This window comes from Petromyzon marinus, chromosome 68 (genome assembly GCF_048934315.1).
Source record: "Petromyzon marinus isolate PM22_M1 ecotype Great Lakes invasive population chromosome 68, UKy_Petmar_22M1.pri1.0, whole genome shotgun sequence".
Classification (NCBI taxonomy): domain Eukaryota; kingdom Metazoa; phylum Chordata; class Hyperoartia; order Petromyzontiformes; family Petromyzontidae; genus Petromyzon; species Petromyzon marinus.
In genome coordinates this window covers 7106244-7127364 of record NC_133734.1, presented here as the reverse complement: position 1 = coordinate 7127364, position 21121 = coordinate 7106244, and the positions used below count along the sequence as shown (strand labels likewise).

The following is a 21121-nucleotide window of genomic DNA, read 5'->3' as shown; positions in this document are numbered from 1 at the left end:
GGCTGCGGTAAGCCTCCTCATTCTCTGACGTGGGATTCTGTAGCCGATGACAGTGGGCCTGTCGCTTTTTCTCAACCATCCTGAACACCTCCTCTGTCAGCCAGGGTCTCTGGGGAGGTCTGGACCGCCTACCCAAAGCAGCCATTGCAGCTGCATGAGTCACAGTCCTAAACCTCGCCCATTTACCCTCGACATCAGGAGGAGTGGGGGACGATGCCAAACCCAGCCGCAAGCGATGATGAAATTCTCGCTTGCAACTTTCATCAGATAACTGAGACCAGGCCACTTTAGGTGGAATGGGGTACACCCACCACCGGAGTCGATGGTCAGAGGGCAAATCAGCTCCACGGTAGGTCCTGGTGTCAAGGACATGGGCTCGCATCCGCTGGTCCGTCACTATGTAGTCCAGCAGATGTTCTTGCTTGGACCCGGCATGCATTCATGATGTTGTGTGGATGCGCCGATGCCGGAATAGCGTGTTGGTAATTACAAGCCCATGGGCTGCACAAAAATCTAGCAGCCTCCTACCGTTGTTATTGAGCTGATCTGGCCCATGCCCTCCAATCACTCCAGACCAGGTGCCAGCATCATGACCAACTCGGGCATTGAAGTCACCCAACAAGATGACTCTATCCCGAGGGGCCACTTTAGCCAGAACCTGTGACAGGTCATAGAAGGCATCTGACTCATCGGCTTTGCCTTCATCCCTCCATGGATGTTCGTCTTCGGTGGGGGCATAAGTAACCACGACCACCACTCCTCGCCTCCCGTTGATGGGAAGGCGAGCCCAAAGTAGCCTGGGGCTTACAGCTTCCCACACCTCACCGCCACACTCCCACGCCCCCTTCATTCTTTTGTTCAAAAGAAGAGCCACACCCTGTTGTTTGGCAGTCTGCTGCCCCGAGTAGAGGACTGTCCACCCCTCATGGTGGCAGGAGCCAGAACCGGTCCACCGGACCTCCTAAATGCCACAGAGATCCAGGCGGTACCGGTCCAGCTCCCGACAGAGGAGTGGCAGCCTCTCCTCCACAGTGAGCGTTCGAACATTCCACGTGGCCATCCGTAGTGGCTTTTCGTTGTTTCTGGAGGAGCCCCGAGGGTAGAGATTCAATCTCCCGACTCCGCCAATTGGGGTTTGGCCAGGAGACGTCATAGACGCCTGTCCCCCCGGGGCCTCCGGCACAAGCTTATTAGTTAAATTTTTTATTCGTAGTTTAGTGGTAATTTATTGAAGGTGGAGGGGTTACCAGCCCCTCGCACCCGTCCAGAGCCCCCGTTTAGCCACTGTGGTTGACACAGACGCCATGAAGGGGGGAGTCAATCGGAATTGGACCTCCCCCCACAGCACTGTCCACGACAGTGCTGTGGGGGTCCACTGGACCGCGTGTATTACAGAGGTCCAGGCAGTACCGATCCAGCTCCCGACAGAGGAATGGCAGCCTCCCTGCTTCACCCTCCCTCCCTCACTTCCCTCCCTCACTTCCCTCCCTCACTTCCCTCCCTCACCCTCCCTCCCTGCCTCACCCTCCCTCCCTCACCCTCCCTCCCTGCCTCACTTCCCTCCCTCCCTCCCTCCCTCACCCTCCCTGCCTCACCCTCCCTCCCTGCCTCACCCTCCCTGCCTCACCCTCCCTCCCTGCCTCACCCTCCCTCCCTCACCCTCCCTCCCTCCCTCACCCTCCCTCCCTCACTCCCTCACCCTCCCTGCCTCACCCTCCCTCCCTCCCTCACCCTCCCTCCCTCACTCCCTCACCCTCCCTCCCTCCCTCACCCTCCCTGCCTCACCCTCCCTCCCACCCTCACCCTCCCTTTCTCCCTCCCTCCCTCCCCATACCACCCCCCGCCCCTCCATCCCTCTCCTTCCCTCACCATCCCCCCCACGGCCCCCACGCCCCCCCCCCCCCCCATCTCCCCATACCCTGGTGAGTGGAGGAGACGCCGCCCGTGGTCCAGCCGCCGCCCTCCGCATCACCGCGGCCCCGGCGCCCCGCCCCTCCGGTTTCACCGCCACCAACGCCTCCTCTGCCTCCCGCCGCTGCCGCTCCCTCTCCTGCCGCTGCTGCTGCCGCTGCTTCCTCTTCATGGGCAGGAGCAGCAGCAGCTGCGTGGGCTGCGCGGTGGCGGCGGCGGAGGCGGCGGAGGCGGCGGAGGCGGCGGCGGAGGCGGCGGAGGCGGCGGAGGCGGCGGAGGCGGCGGAGGCGGCGGGACTAGCGGGCGGCGTGAGCTTGGCGCCGCTCGCCGCACCCAAGCTCGCTCCACCACCTCCGGTCTCCCACCTCCGCCCGTCGGCCGGAGCGTCCGCCATCGTCCGTCTCCTCGTCCTCCGCCTCCTCCTGCCGCCGCCGCCGCCGCCGCTCTCGGCCCCCTCGCCGCCGCCCTCCTGGTCCTCCTCGTCGTGGCGATCGTCGTCATCGCCGTGCTCCGCTCGTCGCTCACCACCGCCGACGTCATCGCCGACATCGCCGTCCCTCGTCCCGTGGTACTTCTCCCCCGCGGGGGAAAACGCCGAAGGCGGCGCCGGCTGTTGTAGGCGCTGCTGCTGCTGCTGCTGCTGCTGCTGCCTCCTCCGCCGCCGCCGCTGCTGCTGCGACGAGGAGGTTGAGGATGAAGAGGAGGAGGACGACGACGACGACGACGACTCCAACGTCTCCTCCTCCTCCTCCTCCGCCGCCAAACCGCAGCGAGCATCCTTCCCGATCGTCAGCACCGCCGTCCCCCGCTGACGCTGCCCGTGCGGAGAAGACGCCGACGCGGTGGCTGCAGCCGCAGAACCGGCGGCCGGCGCAGCCGCAGGGACGCTCGATCCTCCTCCTCCTCCTCCTCCTGCGGCGGCGGCCGCGGCCGCGGCGGAGGGCCCGGCGGGACGGCGGAACGTGTCGCCCGAGATGGGCGGCCTGCGACGCACCGGCCTGAACACCGACAGGCGGCCGCCCAGCGTGGCCGCGCGGATGCTCGCCGGCACCGCCGCGTCCGCCGCAACGCCGCCGCTGCCGGCGCCGCTGCCGACGCCACTAATGCCGCCGCTAATGCCGCCACTAATGCCGCCACTGATGCCGCCACTAATGCCGCCACTAATGCCGCCACTAATGCCGCCACTGATGCCGCCACTAATGCCGCCACTAATGCCGCCACTAATGCCGCCACTGATGCCGCCACTAATGCCGCCAACGTGGCTAACGGCGCCGCCGCCGCCGCCGCTACCGCCGCTGACCACCACCGACACTCGCTCCTCCTCCTCCTCCTCCTCCCGCTCCCCTTCCGACGACTTCGCCGTGGCGGGCCGTCTGCCCGCACCGGATGACGTCGAAACCGCCGCCGCCGCCGCCGCCGCCGCCGCCGCCGCCACGGGGGCGGCGGAGGTGGCGGAGGAGGCTGTGGATGTGGCGGAGGAGGCTGTGGATGTGGCGGAGGAGACACCACCGCCCCAAACGGCGGTGGGGGTACCGTCGCAAGGGATCCCCCGGACAGTGGCGGACGAGGAGGCGGCGCCGCCGCCGCCACCGGCGTCGGACGCACCGGCGGGCGCGGCGGGGGGCGACAGAACCCCGCCCAGCGACAGGGACAGCGATGAAGGGGAGACTCTGGGCCAAGTCCCGCGGCTTCTCCCGGAGACGTTGACACCACCAACTCCACCACCACCACCACCACCAACTCCACCACCACCAACTCCACCGCTGCCTCCTCTACCGCCACCATGTCCAGCAGCACCACCACCACTACCACCACCACCGCCGCTCCCTCCTCTACCGCCTCCACCGCCACCACCGCTCCCTCCTCTATCTCCACCACCGCCAACTCCACCGCCGCCACCGGAACCCGGGGGCGGCGGCTCCTCAAGGAGCGGGAGACGATGGCGGTGCCGCCGCTGCTGCTGCTGCTGCTGCTGGAGGTGGTGGTGGTGGTGGTGGTGGTGGAGGTGGTCCGGGTTGGTAAGGGAACCAAACTCCGGGCGGAACGGGGAGGCCGTGTCGGAGTGCCTCCTTCGGTGGAGCCCAAGGAGGTGGTTGTGGTGGTGGTGGTGGAGAAGGTTCTGGTCATCGTCGTTGTTGCGGTGGTGGTGGTGGTGGTTCTGCTTATTGTTGTTGTGGTGGTGGTGGTGGAGGTTCTGGCTATCGTTGCTGCCGCTGCCACTGCTGCTGCTGTGGCGAAGGTTGTTGTGGTGGTGGTTGTTGTTGTTGTTGCTACGTTGAAGGCTGCTGCTAACGCCGTGTTGTTGTTGTTGTTGTTGCTGGTGGTGGTGCTGTGATGATGATGATGCTGGTGGTGGTGGTGATGTGGCTGGGTGTGGGTAATAGAGAAGGCTGCAATGATGCTGCTGCTGCTGCTGCTCCTGATGATGATACAGCTGCTGCTGCTGCTGCTGCTGCTCTTCCTGCTGCTTCTGTTGATACAGCTGTGGCTGTTGCTCCTGCTGTTGATACACTACCTGCTGCTGCTGCTGTTGATGATACACCACCTGCTGCACATCTTGCTGCTGCTGCTGATGGTGGTGGTGGTGACGGTGGTGGTGGTGGCGGTGCTTGTTGTTGCTGCTGCTGCTGCTGCTGTTATGGCGACTGTTGTTGTTGTGACGCTGCTGTTGCTGCTGCTGTGGTGATTGCTGCTGCTGCTGCTGCTGCTGTTGGCCGTCGGGAGCGTACGGCCGGTAAGCCCGCGGCGTGCCGGCCGCGAGCTTCTGACCATCGCCGTAACTCCCCGCGGTCGCCACCGGCGCGTGCAGGGAGACGCCGCCGCCGCCGCCGCCGCTGCCGCCGCTGCCGCTGCTGCCGCTGCTGCTGCTGCTGCCGCTACGACTGTGGACGATGGCTCCTCCTCCTCCTACTCCTCCTACTCCTCCTACTCCTCCTACTCCTCCTCCTCCTACTCCTCCTACTCCTCCTCCTACTCCTCCTACTCCTCCTCCTACTCCTCCTCCTACTCCTCCTCCTACTCCTCCTACTCCTCCTCCTACTCCTCCTCCTCCTACTCCTCCTACTCCTCCTCCTACTCCTCCTCCTCCTCCTACTCCTCCTCCTACTCCTACTCCTCCTCCAGGGCTATGCTGAGACGACAGCTGCTGCCCTTGGATGCGGTGGTGGTGGGGGTGGTGGTGGTGGAGCGGCTGCTGCTGCTGCTGCTGCTGCTGTGGTTGCTGCTGATTCTGCTGCTGACGGAGGAGGACGTGGTGATGGTGGTGGTGCTGGTGGTGGTAGTGGTGGTGCGGGAGGAGGAGGAGGGTGGGGGAGGTGGTGTTGTGGCCGGTGCCGGCGTCGATGACGTCCAGCGGGGAGGGGAGCCGAGAGGAGGAGGCGGCGGTGGCGGGGGAGGTCTGTGGGTGACGGGTGAGGGGGGTGGGAGAGACACGGAGAGAGAGAGACACACAGAGAGACACGGAGAGAGAGAGAGACAGACACAGAGAGACACAGAGAGACACGGAGAGAGAGAGACACAGAGAAACAGAGAGACACAGAGAGAGACGGAGAGAGACACAGAGTGAGAGAGACACAGAGAGAGACACAGAGAGAGACACGGAGAGAGAGAGACACAGAGAGACACAGCGAGACACGGAGAGAGACACAGAGTGAGACACACAGAGAGAGTAAGACAGAGAGAGTGAGACACAGAGTGAGACACACACAGAGTGAGACACAGAGTGAGACACACACAGAGTGAGACAGAGAGAGTGAGACACAGAGAGAGACACCGAGAGAGACAAAGAGACACAGAGAGAGACAAACATAGAGTGAGACATAGAGAGTGAGACACAGAGGGAGAGAGACAGAGAAAGAGACAAAGAGAGAGACACACAGAGTGAGACACAGAGAGAGTGAGACAGAGAGTGAGACACAGAGAGGGTGAGATACAGCGTGTGTAGACAACAACAACCGCCATTCGACACTAAGCGCCGGTGACGTCACCACGGCACTTGTGCCAGGCCATGTGCACCTTGAGGCCACGTGAAGTGTCGAACGCCCGCTGGCAGGAGGTCACGGGGCAGACCCAGGTGCCACGGGTCGACTGACTGAGATGACTGGCTGATGCACCACCTGTGCCCCCTACTGTGCCAACCCGCTGTGCTTTAGCCACCCGGCGCTCCGCTCGTTGTTGTGAGCGTCGCTCCTCCGCCCTCCGTTGTTGTTGGAGGGCGACTGCCTCCAACTGCCCAGTAGCGTCCTTCACGAGCCTCCTCCACAGAGGCCGATCTTGACACCGCTGGTACCAGTCATCGGCAAGTCCACTCAGCTCCACGTCCTCCTGTACCACATCACTCCATCTCTTCTCTAGCCCGTGCCGCGCCCGCTTAGCCCCCTCGATCCGGCCGAACAAAAGCTGTTTCAGCATACGGTGGCTGGGCATGCGGGCTACATGACCCAGCCATCGCAGCCTTGCCCGCCGGAGGAGCTCACCGATGGGACCGTGCCCAGATCTTTCGAGGATTTGCGAGCTCCTCACACAATCCAGCCTGCAGGTTAAACCCATGGATGGATCGTAGGCAGGGCCAGCCTAAATGTTTCCAACCGGCGAAGATGTTCCATTAGGGGGGTCCACGTTTCGCAAGCGTAGAGAAGGGAGGGGACTGACCGTGGCCGAGAAGACCCGAAGCTTCGTGGGGAGCGACAGGCCGGGTAGCCTCCACACAGCGCTACGCAACCGATGAAAAGATACTGCCGCTCGACTGATTCGCCGGAGAGACGGGGGATGGGGGCTGTAAGGGGTTAATGAGCGTGGCAGACGGCGTGTGGGGAAGCAGGCGGGGGCTCGTGATGAGGAGGGGTGGATAAGCGTGAGTGGGGGAAGTTGCTCGGGGGACCGAGAGAGAAGAGATCTCGGCGATGCTGCTTGAGCCATCAACGGTGAGACGCAGGGTAGTTGAGACTCAGGGTAGGTGAGACTCAGGGTAGGTGAGACTCAGGGTAGGTGAGATACAGGGTAGGTGAAACACAGGATAGGTGAGACACAGGGTAGGTGAGACTCAGGGTAGGTGAGATTCAAGGTAGGTGAGACGCAGGGTAGGTGAGACACAGGGTAGGTGAGACACAGGGTAGGTGAGATGCAGGGTAGGTGAGACTCAGGGTAGGTGAGATTCAAGGTAGGTGAGACACAGGGTAGGTGAGACACAGGGTAGGTGAGACACAGGGTAGGTGAGATGCAGGGTAGGTGAGACTCAGGGTAGGTGAGATTCAAGGTAGGTGAGACACAGGGTAGGTGAGACACAGGGTAGGTGAGACACAGGGTAGGTGAGATACAGAGAGTGTGAGATACAGGGTAGGTGAGATGCAGGGTAGGTGAGACGCAGGGTAGGTGAGACACAGGGTAGGTGAGACACAGGGTAGGTGAGACACAGGGTAGGTGAGACACAGGGTAGGTGAAACACAGGATAGGTGAGACACAGGGTAGGTGAGACTCAGGGTAGGTGAGATTCAAGGTAGGTGAGACACAGGGTAGGTGAGACACAGGGTAGGTGAGACACAGGGTAGGTGAGATGCAGGGTAGGTGAGACTCAGGGTAGGTGAGATTCAAGGTAGGTGAGACACAGGGTAGGTGAGACACAGGGTAGGTGAGATGCAGGGTAGGTGAGACACAGGGTAGGTGAGATGCAGGGCAGGTGAGACACAGGGTAGGTGAGATACAGGGTAGGTGAGATACAGGGTAGGTGAGATACAGGGTAGGTGAGATACAGGGTAGGTGAGACACAGGGTAGGTGAGATACAGGGTAGGTGAGACACACGGTAGGTGAGATACAGGGTAGGTGAGATACAGGGTAGGTGAGACACACGGTAGATGAGATACAGGGTAGGTGAGACACAGGGTAGGTGAGACAGGGTAGGTGAGACACAGGGTAGGTGAGATTCAGAGTGTGTGAGATACAGGGTAGGTGAGACACAGGGTAGGTGAGACACAAGGTAGGTGAGATACAGGGTAGGTGAGATACAGGGTAGGTGAGATACAGGGTAGGTGAGAGGGGGTAGGTGAGACACAGGGTAGGTGAGATTCAGAGTGTGTGAGATACAGGGTAGGTGAGACACAGGGTAGGTGAGATACAGGGTAGGTGAGAGGGGGTAGGTGAGACACAGGGTAGGTGAGATTCAGAGTGTGTGAGATACAGGGTAGGTGAGACACAGGGTAGGTGAGACACAGGGTAGGTGAGATACAGGGTAGGTGAGATACAGGGTAGGTGAGGTTCAGAGTGTGTGAGATACAGGGTAGGTGAGACACAGGGTAGGTGAGACACAGGGTAGGTGAGATACAGGGTAGGTGAGATACAGGGTAGGTGAGATTCAGAGTGTGTGAGATACAGGGTAGGTGAGACACAGGGTAGGTGAGATACAGGGTAGGTGAGATTCAGAGTGTGTGAGATACAGGGTAGGTGAGACAAAGGGTAGGTGAGACACAGGGTAGGTGAGACACAGGGTAGGTGAGACACAGGGTAGGTGAGACACAGGGTAGGTGAGACACAGGGTAGGTGAGATGCAGAGTGTGGTGACAGTGGAAGGCAGTCTAAGGGGTGCCTACAACTGGTGCGAGAGTAAGATTAACAAAGTGTAAGCAGGTGACCGGTTACTCCGTGTCAGTGTGAGTAATTTCAAGACACTACACTGCTACTAACGCTGCTGCTACTACTGCTGCTGCTACTACTGCTGCTACTACTATAATACTACTACTACTATATTACTGGTGCTGCTACTACTGCTGCTGCTACTACTACTATAATACTACTACTATATTACTACTACTACTGCTGCTGCTACTATGCTACTACTATAATACTACTATATTACTACTACTGCTGCTGCTGCTACTGCTGCTACTACTATAATACTACTACTATATTGCTACTGCTGTTGCTACTACTACTGCTGCTGCAACTACTACTACAGCTACTACTGCTACTACCGCTGCTGCTACTACTGCTGCTGCTACTACTGCTGCTACTACTACTGCTACTACTACAACTGCTGCTATTACTACTGCTGCTACTACTGCTATTACTACTGCTGCTACTGCTGCTACTACTACTACAACTGCTGCTATTACTACTGCTGCTACTACTGCTATTACTACTGCTGCTACTACTACTACTGCTACTACTACAACTGCTGCTATTACTAATACTGCTGCTACTACTACTGCTGCTACTACTGCTGTTACTACTACTGCTATTACTACTGCTGCTACTACTGATACTGTTACTACGGCTGCTACTACTGCTGCTGCTACTGCTGCCACTGCTGCTACTCCGTGTCAGTGTGAGTAATTTCAAGACACTACACTGCTACTACTGATGTTGCTAACTACTGCTGCTGCTACTACTGCTACTACTACAGCTACTACTGCTACTACTGCAGCTACTACTACGGCTACTACTACTACAGCTGCTACTACTACTACTATTACTACAGCTACTACTGCTACTACTACAGCTACTACTGCTGCTACTACTACAGCTACTACTGCTACTACTACTACAGCTACTACTACAGCTACTACTGCTACTGCTACTACTGCTGCTACTACTACTGCTGCTACTACTACTGCTGCTACTGCTGCTGCTTCTACTACTACTACTGCTGCTACTACTACTACTACTACAGCTGCTACTACTACTACTGCTACTACAGCTACTACTGCTACTACTACTACTGCTACTACTACTACTGCTACTACTACTGCTACTACTACAGCTGCTACTACTACTACAGCTGCTACTACTACTACTGCTATTACTACAGCTACTACATCTACTACTGCTACTACTACTACAGCTGCTACTACTGCTTTTACTACAGCTACTACAGCTACTACTGCTACTACTGCTGCTACTACTGCTACTACTACTACTACTGCTGCTACTACTGATGCTGCTCGATACTCACAGCACTTGCCCCAACGGCCCATGAAGGCTACACGGGGAGATCTGCGTCTTTGCATTTACCTTGACGATAGAGAGAGAGACGGACTCCAGACTCTCCCGCGTGAGGAGACTCTCCCATTCGGAGAGGGAGGTACACTCCACAGCAACGCCGTTCACCTAGACAGACAGAGAGAGAGAGACACAGAGAGAGACAGAGAGAGGGAGTTACACTCCACAGCAACGCCGTTCACCTAGACAGACAGAGAGAGACAGACAGAGAGAGAGAGACAGAGAGTTACACTCCACAGCAACGCCGTTCACCTAGACAGACAGAGAGACACAGAGAGAGAGAGAGAGTTACACTCCACAGCAACGCCGTTCACCTAGACAGACGGAGACAGAGAGAGAGACACAGAGAGAGAGAGTTACACTCCACAGCAACGCCGTTCACCTAGACAGACACAGAGAGAGACAGAGAGAGAGACAGAGAGAGAGACAGAGAGACAGAGAGTTACACTCCACAGCAATGCCGTTCACCTAGACAGACAGAGAGAGAGACAGAGAGACAAAGAGAGAGACAGATACAGAGAAAGACAGAGGGAGACAGAGAGAGAGACAGATACAGAGAAAGACAGAGAGAGGGACAGAGAGAGAGACAGAGAGAGACAGACAGAGAGAGACAGAGAGACACAGAGAGATATAGAGAGACAGAGAGAGACAGACAGAGAAAGACAGAGAGAGACAGAGAGGGACAGAGAGAGAGACAGACAGAGAGAGACAGATAGAGACAGAGAGAGAGACAGAGAGAGAGAGACAGACAGAGAGGGACAGAGAGAGACAGAGAGGGACAGACAGAGAGAGAGACAGAGAGGGACAGAGAGAGACAGAGAGAGACAGACAGAGAGGGACAGACTCATCACTGTATGTGTATGTGTGTATCTGTGTGTGTAACCCCCTACCTCCGCGGGGTGCCGGACGGGCAACTCTGTCGTGAACAGTGCTGTGGGGGGAGATCCAATTTTGATTGGCTCCTCCCCTCATGGCATATGTGTCCACCACAGGGGCTAAACGGGGGCTATGGACGGGTGCGAGGGGCTGGTAACCCCTCCACCTTTAATTAATTACCACGAAACCACGAGTTAAACTGAAATATGTAACTAATAAGCTTGTGCCGGAGGCCCCGGGGGGCCAGGCGTCTATGACGTCTCCTGGCCAAACCGCAATTGGCGGAGCCAGGAGATTGAATACCTACCCTCGGGGCTACTCCAGAAACAACGAAAAGCCACTACGGGTGGCCACGTGGAATGTTCGAACGCTCACTGCGGAGGAGAGGCTGCCACTCCTCTGTCGGGAGCTGGACCGGTACCGCCTGGATCTATGCGGCATTCAGGAGGTCCGGTGGACCGGCTCTGGCTCCTGTCACCATGAGGGGTGGACAGTCCTCTACTCGGGGCAGCAGACTGCCAAACAACAGGGTGTGGCTCTTCATTTGAAAAAAAAGAATGAAGGGGGCATGGGAGCGTGGCGGTGAGGTGTGGAAAGCTGTAAGCCCCAGGCTACTTTGGGCTCGCCTTCCCATCAACCGGAGGCGAGGAATGGTGGTCGTGGTTACTTATGCCCCCACCGAAGATGAACATCCGTGGAGGGATGCAGGCAAAGCTGATGAGTCAGATGCCTTCTATGACCTCCTGTCACAGGTGCTGGCTAAAGTGGCCCCTCGGGATAGAGTCATCATGTTGGGTGACTTCAATGCCCGAGTTGGTCATGATACTGGCACCTGGTCTGGAGTGATTGGAGGGCATGGGCCAGATCAGCTCAATAACAACGGTAGGAGGCTGCTAGATTTTTGTGCAGCCCATGGGCTTGTAATTACCAACACGCTGTTCCAGCATCGGCGCATCCACACAACATCATGGATGCATGCCGGGTCCAAGCAAGAACATCTGCTGGACTACATAGTGACGGACCAGCGGATGCGAGCCAATGTCCTTGACACCAGGACCTACCATGGAGCTGATGTGCCCTCTGACCATCGACTAGTCATCTGTAAGATGCGCCTGCCATTCTTCCACTCCGGTGGTGGGTGTACACCCAGGACCCCATTCCGACCTAAAGTGGCCTGGTCTCAGTTATCTAATGAAAGTTGCAAGCGAGAATTTCATCATCGCTTGCGGCTGGGATTGGCATCGTCCCCGACTCCTCCTGATGTCGAGGGTAAATGGGCGAGGTTTAGGACTGTGACTCATGCAGCTGCAATGGCTGCTTTGGGTACGGTACGCAGTCTAGACCTCCCCAGAGACCCTGGCTGACAGAGGAGGTGTTCAGGATGGTTGAGAAAAAGCGACAGGCCCACTGCCATCGGCTACAGAATCCCATGTCAGAGAATGAGGAGGCTTACCTCAGCCTTCGCTCGGAGGTTCGGAGAGCCGTGAGGCGCTGCAAGGATGGGTGGTGGTCGTGGGTTGCTGAGGAGTCTGCCTCAGTGGCCCGTGATCACAAATCTCTATTTAACTCCATCAAAAAAGTAACCTGCAGCGCCACACCTATTACCATCATTAGGGGAAAAAACGGTGATCCAATCTCCGACCCCCAGGAACAGGTTTGCAGATTTGCTGAGCATTTCTGTGAGGTCCTGGGGGAGGGAAAATCCCTCAGCCAGGAAAACATCGTGGCACAAAGTGAGGATGACCCTGCTGAGGCTGCGGTGCCTCAAATATTGGAAGAAGTCACCCCCTGTGAGTGGCTGGCTGAGGTGCCATCTGTTGAGGAAGTACTGAAGGCGATCCGGAGTCTGAGACCAGGAAAGGCAGCGGGCAGAGATGATCTCCCAAGCGAAATGCTGAGGGAGGGTGGCGTTTGTGCACAGACTGCCCTATATGACATCATAACAACAGTCTGGACCACTGGACGGGTTCCGCAGGATTGGAAGGATGCCCTGGTGGTTCCCCTTTTTAAGAAGGGGGACCGCACAGACTGTAACAACTACAGGGGCATCTCACTCCTCAGTGTGCCGGGAAAGGTCCTGGCAAGGATTATTCAGCATCGCCTTGCCAGGCACGCTGAGGAGAGGCTTGCGGAGCCCCAATGCGGTTTCAGGATGGGGCGGTCCTGCACAGATGCCATATTTTCTGTCCGTCTGCTACAGCAGAGGTGTATGGAATTCCAACAAGACCTACATCTCTGCTTTATTGACCTGGTCAAGGCCTATGATACCTTCAGTAGGCCTGGGCTCTGGGTCGTTCTTCGTGCTTTTGGAGTACCTGACCCTCTGCTCACAATCATTAAGGACCTTCATGACGGTGAGCGGGCCCGGGTAAAACTACGTGGCCGGGAGTCAGAGCCATTCCCTGTACACCTTGGGGTGCGACAGGGATGTCCTCTGGCTCCCACATTATTTAACATCTATTTTGACCACGTAGTTCGTGAAGCCTTCAATAGCTGTACCGGAAGAATTTCCATCTGGAACAGATACAATGGGAGGCTTATCGATGCCCATGTGCGGTCAAGGGATGGCTCCCTATTGCTCAACCACGTTATGTATGCTGATGATTTGGTAATAGCTGCTCAGTCAGAGGAGGAGTTGGAGACGCTGCTGCTGAGACTGGCGCGTGCCACTAAGAGGTGGGGCCTTACCATCAGCCCCACCAAAACTAAGCACCTGCCTGGGTATTTTGTACCATCGGACACTCCACCCCCACAACTCCCGATCGGTGATGGGGCAGTTGTGGAGAGAGTGGAGAGTTTCCCATACCTGGGCAGTGTGCTTATGACTGGCTCCAGTTTAACAGCAGAGGTCTCACTCCGAATCAGTCGAGCGGCAATATCTTTTCATCGGTTGCGTAACGCTGTGTGGAAGCTACCTGGTCTGTCGCTCCGCACTAAGCTTCAGGTCTTCTCGGCCACGGTCATTCCCTCCTTTCTCTACGCTTGCGAAACGTGGACCCCCCTAATGGAACATCTTCGCCGGTTAGAAACATTTAGGCTGGCCTGCCTACGATCCATCCTGGGTTTAACCAGACTGGATTGTGTGAGGAGCTCACAAATCCTTGAAAGATCTGGGCAAGGTCCCATCGGTGAGCTCCTCCGGCGGGCAAGGCTGCGATGGCTGGGTCATGTAGCCCGCATGTCCAGCCACCGCATGCCGAAACAGCTTTTGTTCGGCCGGAGTGAGGGGGCAAAGCGGGCGCGGCACGGGCTAGAGAAGAGATGGAGTGATGTGGTACAGGAGGACGTGGAGCTGAGTGGACTTGCTGATGACTGGTACCAGCGGTGTCAAGATCGGCCTCTGTGGAGGAGGCTCGTGAAGGACGCTACTGGGCAGTTGGAGGTAGTCGCCCTCCAATAGCAACGGAGGGCGGAGGAGCGACGCTCACAACAACGAGCGGAGCGCCGGGTGGCTAAAGCACAGCAGGTTGGCACAGTAGGGGGCACAGGTGGTGCATCAGCCAATCATCTCAGTCAGTCGACCCGTGGCATCTGGGTCTGCCCCGTGACCTCCTGCCAGCGGGCGTTCGACACTTCCCGTGGCCTCAAGGTGCACATGGCCTGGCACAAGCGTCGTGGTGACGTCACCGCCACTTAGTGGCGAATGGCGGTTGTTGTTGTATCTGTGTGTGTATCTGTATATCTATATGTGTGTGTCTATGTGTGTGTGTCTGTGTGTGTGTCTGTGTGTGTGTCTGTGTGTGTGTGTCTGTCTGTGTGTGTCTGTGTATCACTGTGTCTGTGTATGTATGTGTCTGTGTGTGTCTGTGTGTGTGTGTGTGTACCTGTGTGTGTGTGTGTCTGTGTGTGTACCTGTGTGTCTGTGTGTGTGTGTTTGTGTGTGTACCTGTGTGTCTGTGTGTGTACCTGTGTGTACCTGTGTGTCTGTGTGTGTGTGTGTACCGAGAGGACTCTGTCTCCCACGCAGGGCCCTGTTGCATCTCGGAGGGTAGCAGGGAACACGGAAGACACGAAGACCCCAGCCTCCAGAGAGATCACGCAGCCTGCAGGCACAGACAGACAGAGACAGACACACAGAGACAGACAGAAACACAGACAGACACACAGACACACAGAAACAGTCTCAGAGACAAAGATAGACAGACAGAGAGACAGCGTAAGAGACCGACACCCACCCAACACACACACTCACCCAACCAACCAACCAGCCAACCCACACACCCACCGACTCACACACTTACTCACCCACAGACTCACTCACTCACCTCTCCCACCCACTCACTCACTCACCTCACCCACCCACTCACCTCACCCACCCACTCAACCACTCACCTCACCCACCCACACACTCACCTACACACTCACCCACCCACACACTCACCTACACACTCACCCACCCACCCACTCGCCCCGCCACCCACATACTCGCCCACCCACCCACACACTCACCCACCCACTCACTCACCCACACACCCACCCACACACTCACACACTGACCCACCCACTCACCCACCCACTCACTCACCCACACACCCACCCACACACTCACACACTGACCCACCCACCCACACACCCACCCACACACTCACCCACACACCCACCCACCCACACACCCACCCACCCACACACCCACCCACCCAGACACCCACACACCCACCCACCCACACACCCACACACCCACCCACCCACCTACTCACCCACACACCCACCCACCCACACACTCACCCACACACCCACCCATCCACACACTCACCCACCCACCCACACACTCACCCACCCCCCCACCCACACACCCACCTCTCTGAGTGGCTGTGGATGCTGCTGCCGTGGAGGTGATGGGAGGGACAGCGGTTGCGTCTCGGTGCCTCCGTGGTCTCCGCACGAGGAGGGTGAGGGGACCTGGCGGTGCAGCAGGCCGGAGGTCTCCCTCGGACACCACAGAGACGCCCGCAGACACCTCCACCTACACACACACAGAGACACACAGACAGAGACACACAGACTCTCAGATACCTCCACCTACACACACACAGAGACACACGCACAGAGACACACAGAGACACTCACAGAGTCACACAGACAGAGACACACAGACACCTACACACACAGAGACACACAGAGACACACAGAGACACAGACAGACACACATAGACAGAGACACTCAGAGAAACACAGAGACACACACAGACACTCAGACACCTACACACACACAGAGACACACAGAGACACACAGAGACACACGCACAGAGACACACAAAGACACACAGAGACACACAGCCAGAGACACACAGAGACAATCAGACACCTCCACCTACACACAAACAGACACACAGAGACACACAGACAGAGACACACAGAGACACACAGAGACACACAGACACCCCCACCTACACACAGACAGAGACACACAGAGACACACAGAGACAATCAGACACCCCCACCTACACACAGACAGAGACACACAGAGACACACAGAGACAATCAGACACCCCCACCTACACACAGACAGAGACACACAGAGACACACAGAGACAATCAGACACCTCCACCTACACACAGACAAAGACACACAGAGACACACAGACAGAGACACACAGAGAAACACAGAGACACACAGACACTCAGACACCCCCACCTACACACAGAGACACACAGAGACACACAGAGACAATCAGACACCTCCACCTACACACAGACAGAGACACACAGAGACACACAGAGACACACAGACAGAGACACACAGAGACACACAGAGACAATCAGACACCTCCACCTACACACAGAGACACACAGAGACACTCAGACACCTCCACCTACACACAGACAGAGACACACAGAGACACACAGAGACACACAGACAATCAGACACCCCCACCTACATACAGAGACACACAGAGACACTCAGACACCTCCACCTACACACAGACAGAGACACAGAGACAATCAGACACCCCCACCTACACACAGACAGAGACACACAGAGACACACAGACACCTCCACCTACACACAGACAGAGACACAGACAATCAGACACCCCCACCTACACACAGACAGAGACACAGAGACACACAGAGACACATAGACAATCAGACACCTCCACCTACACAGACAGACACGAGGAGAGAGAGACACGGGAAGAGAGAGACACGGGGAGAGAGACACGAGGAGAGACACGGGGAGAGAGAGAGGGAGACACGGGGAGAGAGAGAGACACGGAGAGAGAGAGAGACACGGGGAGAGAGAGACACGGGGAGAGAGAGAGGGAGACACGGGGAGAGAGAGAGGGAGACACGGGGAGAGAGAGAGACACGGGGAGAGAGAGAGAGACACGGGGAGAGAGAGACACGGGGAGAGAGACACGGGGAGAGAGAGACACGGAGAGAGAGACACGGGGAGAGAGAGACACGGGGAGAGACAGACACACGGGGAGAGAGAGACACACGGGGAGAGAGACACACGGGGAGAGAGAGACACGGGGAGAGAGAGACACGGGGAGAGAGACACGGGGAGAGAGACACACGGTGAGAGAGGGACACGGGGAGAGAGAGACACGGGGAGAGAGACACGGGGAGAGAGAGACATGGGGAGAGAGACACGGGGAGAGAGAGAGACACGGGGAGAGCCACTCACCACGTCGCTATCTATCTGCAGAAGCTCTGTCTCCCACTCGTCCGTGTCGATGGCAGAGTCGTGAGATCCGTGAGACACGGCCTGTCTCCAGTGAGACGACTCCGTCTCCAGCTGGGACTGCATCCTGTCCCTGAGACGCACGCAGACAGAGACACAGATCAGAGACAACAAGACGTGGAGACACGGAGAGAGACACGGAGACACGCAGAGAGACACACAGAGGGCAAAGACAACAAGACGTGGAGACACGGAGAGAGACACGGAGACAGATACATCGACACACAGAGAGACACACAGAGGGCAGAGATACCGAGTCGTGGAGACAAGGAGAGAGACACGGAGAGAGACACAGACACCGAGACGTAGAGACACGGAGACACACGGAGACACGCAGAGAGACACACAGATGCAGAGACACCAAGACGTGGAGACACGCAGAGACACACACAGAGAGAGAGACACAGACACCGAGTCGTGGAGACACGGAGAGAGACACACGTAGACACGCAAGAGAGACACACAGAGGCAGAGACACCGAGACGTGGAGACACGGAGAGACACACGTAGACACGCAAGAGAGGCACGCAGAGAGACACACAGAGGGCAGACACACCGAGTCGTGAAGACACGGAGAGAGACACACAGAGAGACACACACAGAGACACAGACACCGAGTCATGAAGACACGGAGAGAGACACGGAGACAGATACATCGTCAAACAGAGAGACACACAGAGAGACACACAGAGAGACACACAGAGAGACACACAGAGAGACACAGACACCGAGTCGTGAAGACACGGAGAGAGACACGGAGACAGATACATCGACACACAGAGAGACACGGAGAGAGACACGGAGACACACAGAGAGAGACATGGCCTGGCACAAGCGTGGTGGTGACGTCACCGCCACTTAGTGGCGAATGGCGGTTGTTGTTGTTGTCTATGTGTCTGTGTGTCAATGTGTCTATGTCTGTGTGTCTATGTCTGTGTGTCTATGTCTGTGTGTCTATGTCTGTGTTTCTATGTCTGTGTGTCTATGTCCGTGTGTCTATGTCCGTGTATGATGTCTATATGTATATGCTTACGAGTCTATGTCTGTGTGTCTATGTCTGTGTGTCTGTCTGTGTGTCTGTCTGTGTCTATGTCCGTGTGTCTATGTCTGTGTGTGATGTCTGTATGTATATGTATACGTGTCTATGTCTGTGTGTGTCGATGTCTGTGTGTCTATGTCCGTGTGTGATGTCTATATGTATATGTTTACGTGTCTATGTCCGTGTGTGATGTCTATATGTATATGTATACGTGTATGTCTGTGTGTCTATGTCCGTGTGTCTATGTCCGTGTGTCTATGTCCGTGTGTGATGTCTATATGTATATGTTTACATGTCTATGTCTGTGTGTGTCTATGTCTGTGTGTGTCTATGTCCGTGTGTCTATGTCCACGTGTGATGTCTATATGTATATGTTTATGTGTCTATGTCCGTGTGTGTCGATGTCCGTGTGTCGATGTCCGTGTGTATATGTCCGTGTGTCTATGTCCGTGTGTAATGTCTATATGTATATGTTTAAGTGTCTATGTCTGTGTGTGTGTCTATGTCCGTGTGTCTATGTCTGCGTGTGATGTCTATATGTATATGTGTCTATGTCCGTGTGTGTCGATGTCTGTGTGTCTATGTCTGTGTGTGTCGATGTCTGTGTGTGAGGGATGCAGGCAAGGCCGATGAGTCAGACGCCTTCTATGACCTCCTGTCACAGGTGCTGGCTAAAGTGGCCCCTCGGGATAGAGTCATCATGTTGGGTGACTTCAATGCCCGAGGTGGTCATGATGCTGGCACCTGGTCTGGAGTGATTGGAGGGCATGGGCCAGATCCGCTCAATAACAACGGCAGGAGGCTGCTAGATTTTTGTGCAGCCCATGGGCTTGTAATTACCAACACGCTGTTCCGGTATCGGTGCATCCACACCACATCATGGATGCATGCCGGGTCCAAGCAAGAACATCTGATGGACTACATAGTGATGGAACAGCAGATGCGAGCCCATGTCCTTGACACCAGGACCTACCGTGGAGCTGATCTGCCCACTGACCATCGACTGCCATTCTTCCACTCCGGTGGTGGGTGTACACCCAGGACCCCATTCAAACCCTTAGTGGCATGGTCTCAGTTATCTGATGAAAGTTGCAAGCGAGAATTTCATCATCGTTTGCGGCTGGGATTGGCATCGTCCCCGACTCCTCCTGATGTCGAGGGTAAATGGGCGAGGTTTAGGACTGTGACTCATGCAGCTGCAATGGCTGCTTTGGGTACACGGTCCAGACCTCCCCAGAGACCCTGGCTGACAGAGGAGGTGTTCAAGCTGGCTGAGAAAAAGCGACAGGCTCACTCTCATCGGCTACAGCATCCCACGTCGGAGAATGAGGCGGCTTACCGCAGCCTTCGCTCGGAGGTTCGGAGAGCCGTGAGGCACTGCAAGGATGGGTGGTGGTCGCGGGTTGCTGAGGAGATAGAGTCTGCCTCAGTGGCCCGCGATCACAAATCGCTCTTTAACTCCATCAAAAAAGTAACCTGCAGCACCACACCTATTACCATCATTATGGGAAAGAACGGTGATCCAATCTCCGACCCCCAGGAATAGGTTGAGCAGATTTGCTGAGCATTTCTGCGAGGTCCTGGGGGAGGGAAAATCTTTCACCCAGGAAAACGTGGCACAAAGTGGGGATAATCCTGCCGAGGCTGCGGTGCCTCAAATATTGGAAGAAGTCACCCCCTGTGAGTGGCTGGCTGAGGTGCCATCTGTGGAAGAAGTACTGAGGGCGAGCCAGAGTCTGAGACCAGGAAAGGCACCAGGCAGAGATGATCTCCCAAGCGAAATGCTGAGGGAGGGTGGCGTTTGTGCACAGACTGCCCTATTTGACATCATAACAACAGTCTGGACCACTGGACGGGTTCCGCAGGATTGGAAGGATGCCCTGGTGGTCCCCCTCTTTAAGAAGGAGGACCACACAGACTGTAACAACTACAGGGGCATCTCACTCCTCAGTGTGCCGGGAAAGGTCCTGGCAAGGATTATTCAGCATCGCCTTGCCAGGCACGCTGAGGAGAGGCTTGCGGAAGCCCCAATGCAGTTTCAGGAAAGGGCGGTCCTGCACAGATGTCATATTTTCTGTCTGTCTGCTACAGCAGAGGTGTAGTTAAGTCCAAAAAAACCTACATCTCTGCTTTATTGACCTAGTCAAGGCCTATGATACCATCAGTGGGCCTGGGCTCTGGTTTGTTCTTCGTGCTTTAGGAGTCCCTGATCCTCTGCCCACGATCATTAAGGACCTTCATAATGGTGAGCAGGCCCAGGTAAAACTACATGACCGGGAGTCAGAGCCATTCATTGTACACCTTGGGGTGCGACAGGGATGTCCTCTGGCTCCCACATCATTTAACATCTATTTTGACCACGTAGTTCGTGAAGCCTTCAATAGCTGTACCGGAAGAATTTCCATATGGTACAGATATAATGGGAGGCTTATCGATGCCCGGGTGCGGTCAAGGGATGGCTCCCTATTGCTCAACCACGTTACGTATGCCGATGATCTGGTAATTGCTGCTCACTCAGAGGAGGAGTTGGAGACGCTGCTGCTGAACCTGGCGCTTGCCAACAAGAGGTGGAGAGCCTTACCATCAGCCCCACCAAAACTAAGCACCTGCCTGGGTA

At 56.5% G+C, this 21121-nt stretch overlaps 1 protein-coding gene across 1 annotated transcript in view; it reads right to left on the bottom strand.

Moving 5' to 3' along the window:
• The window catches only part of LOC116937240 (uncharacterized), a 78974-nt gene that overhangs the window by 32029 nt on the left and 25824 nt on the right, over positions 1-21121 (bottom strand). Inside the window, exons 10-14 of the mRNA XM_076054936.1 lie at positions 17409-17538; positions 15575-15740; positions 14720-14820; positions 9914-10009; positions 1919-5308 (exon numbers count right to left, since the gene is read on the bottom strand). Coding sequence (XP_075911051.1) covers positions 1919-5308; positions 9914-10009; positions 14720-14820; positions 15575-15740; positions 17409-17538 — 3883 coding nt within the window. The remainder of the gene's footprint in view (positions 1-1918; positions 5309-9913; positions 10010-14719; positions 14821-15574; positions 15741-17408; positions 17539-21121) is intronic.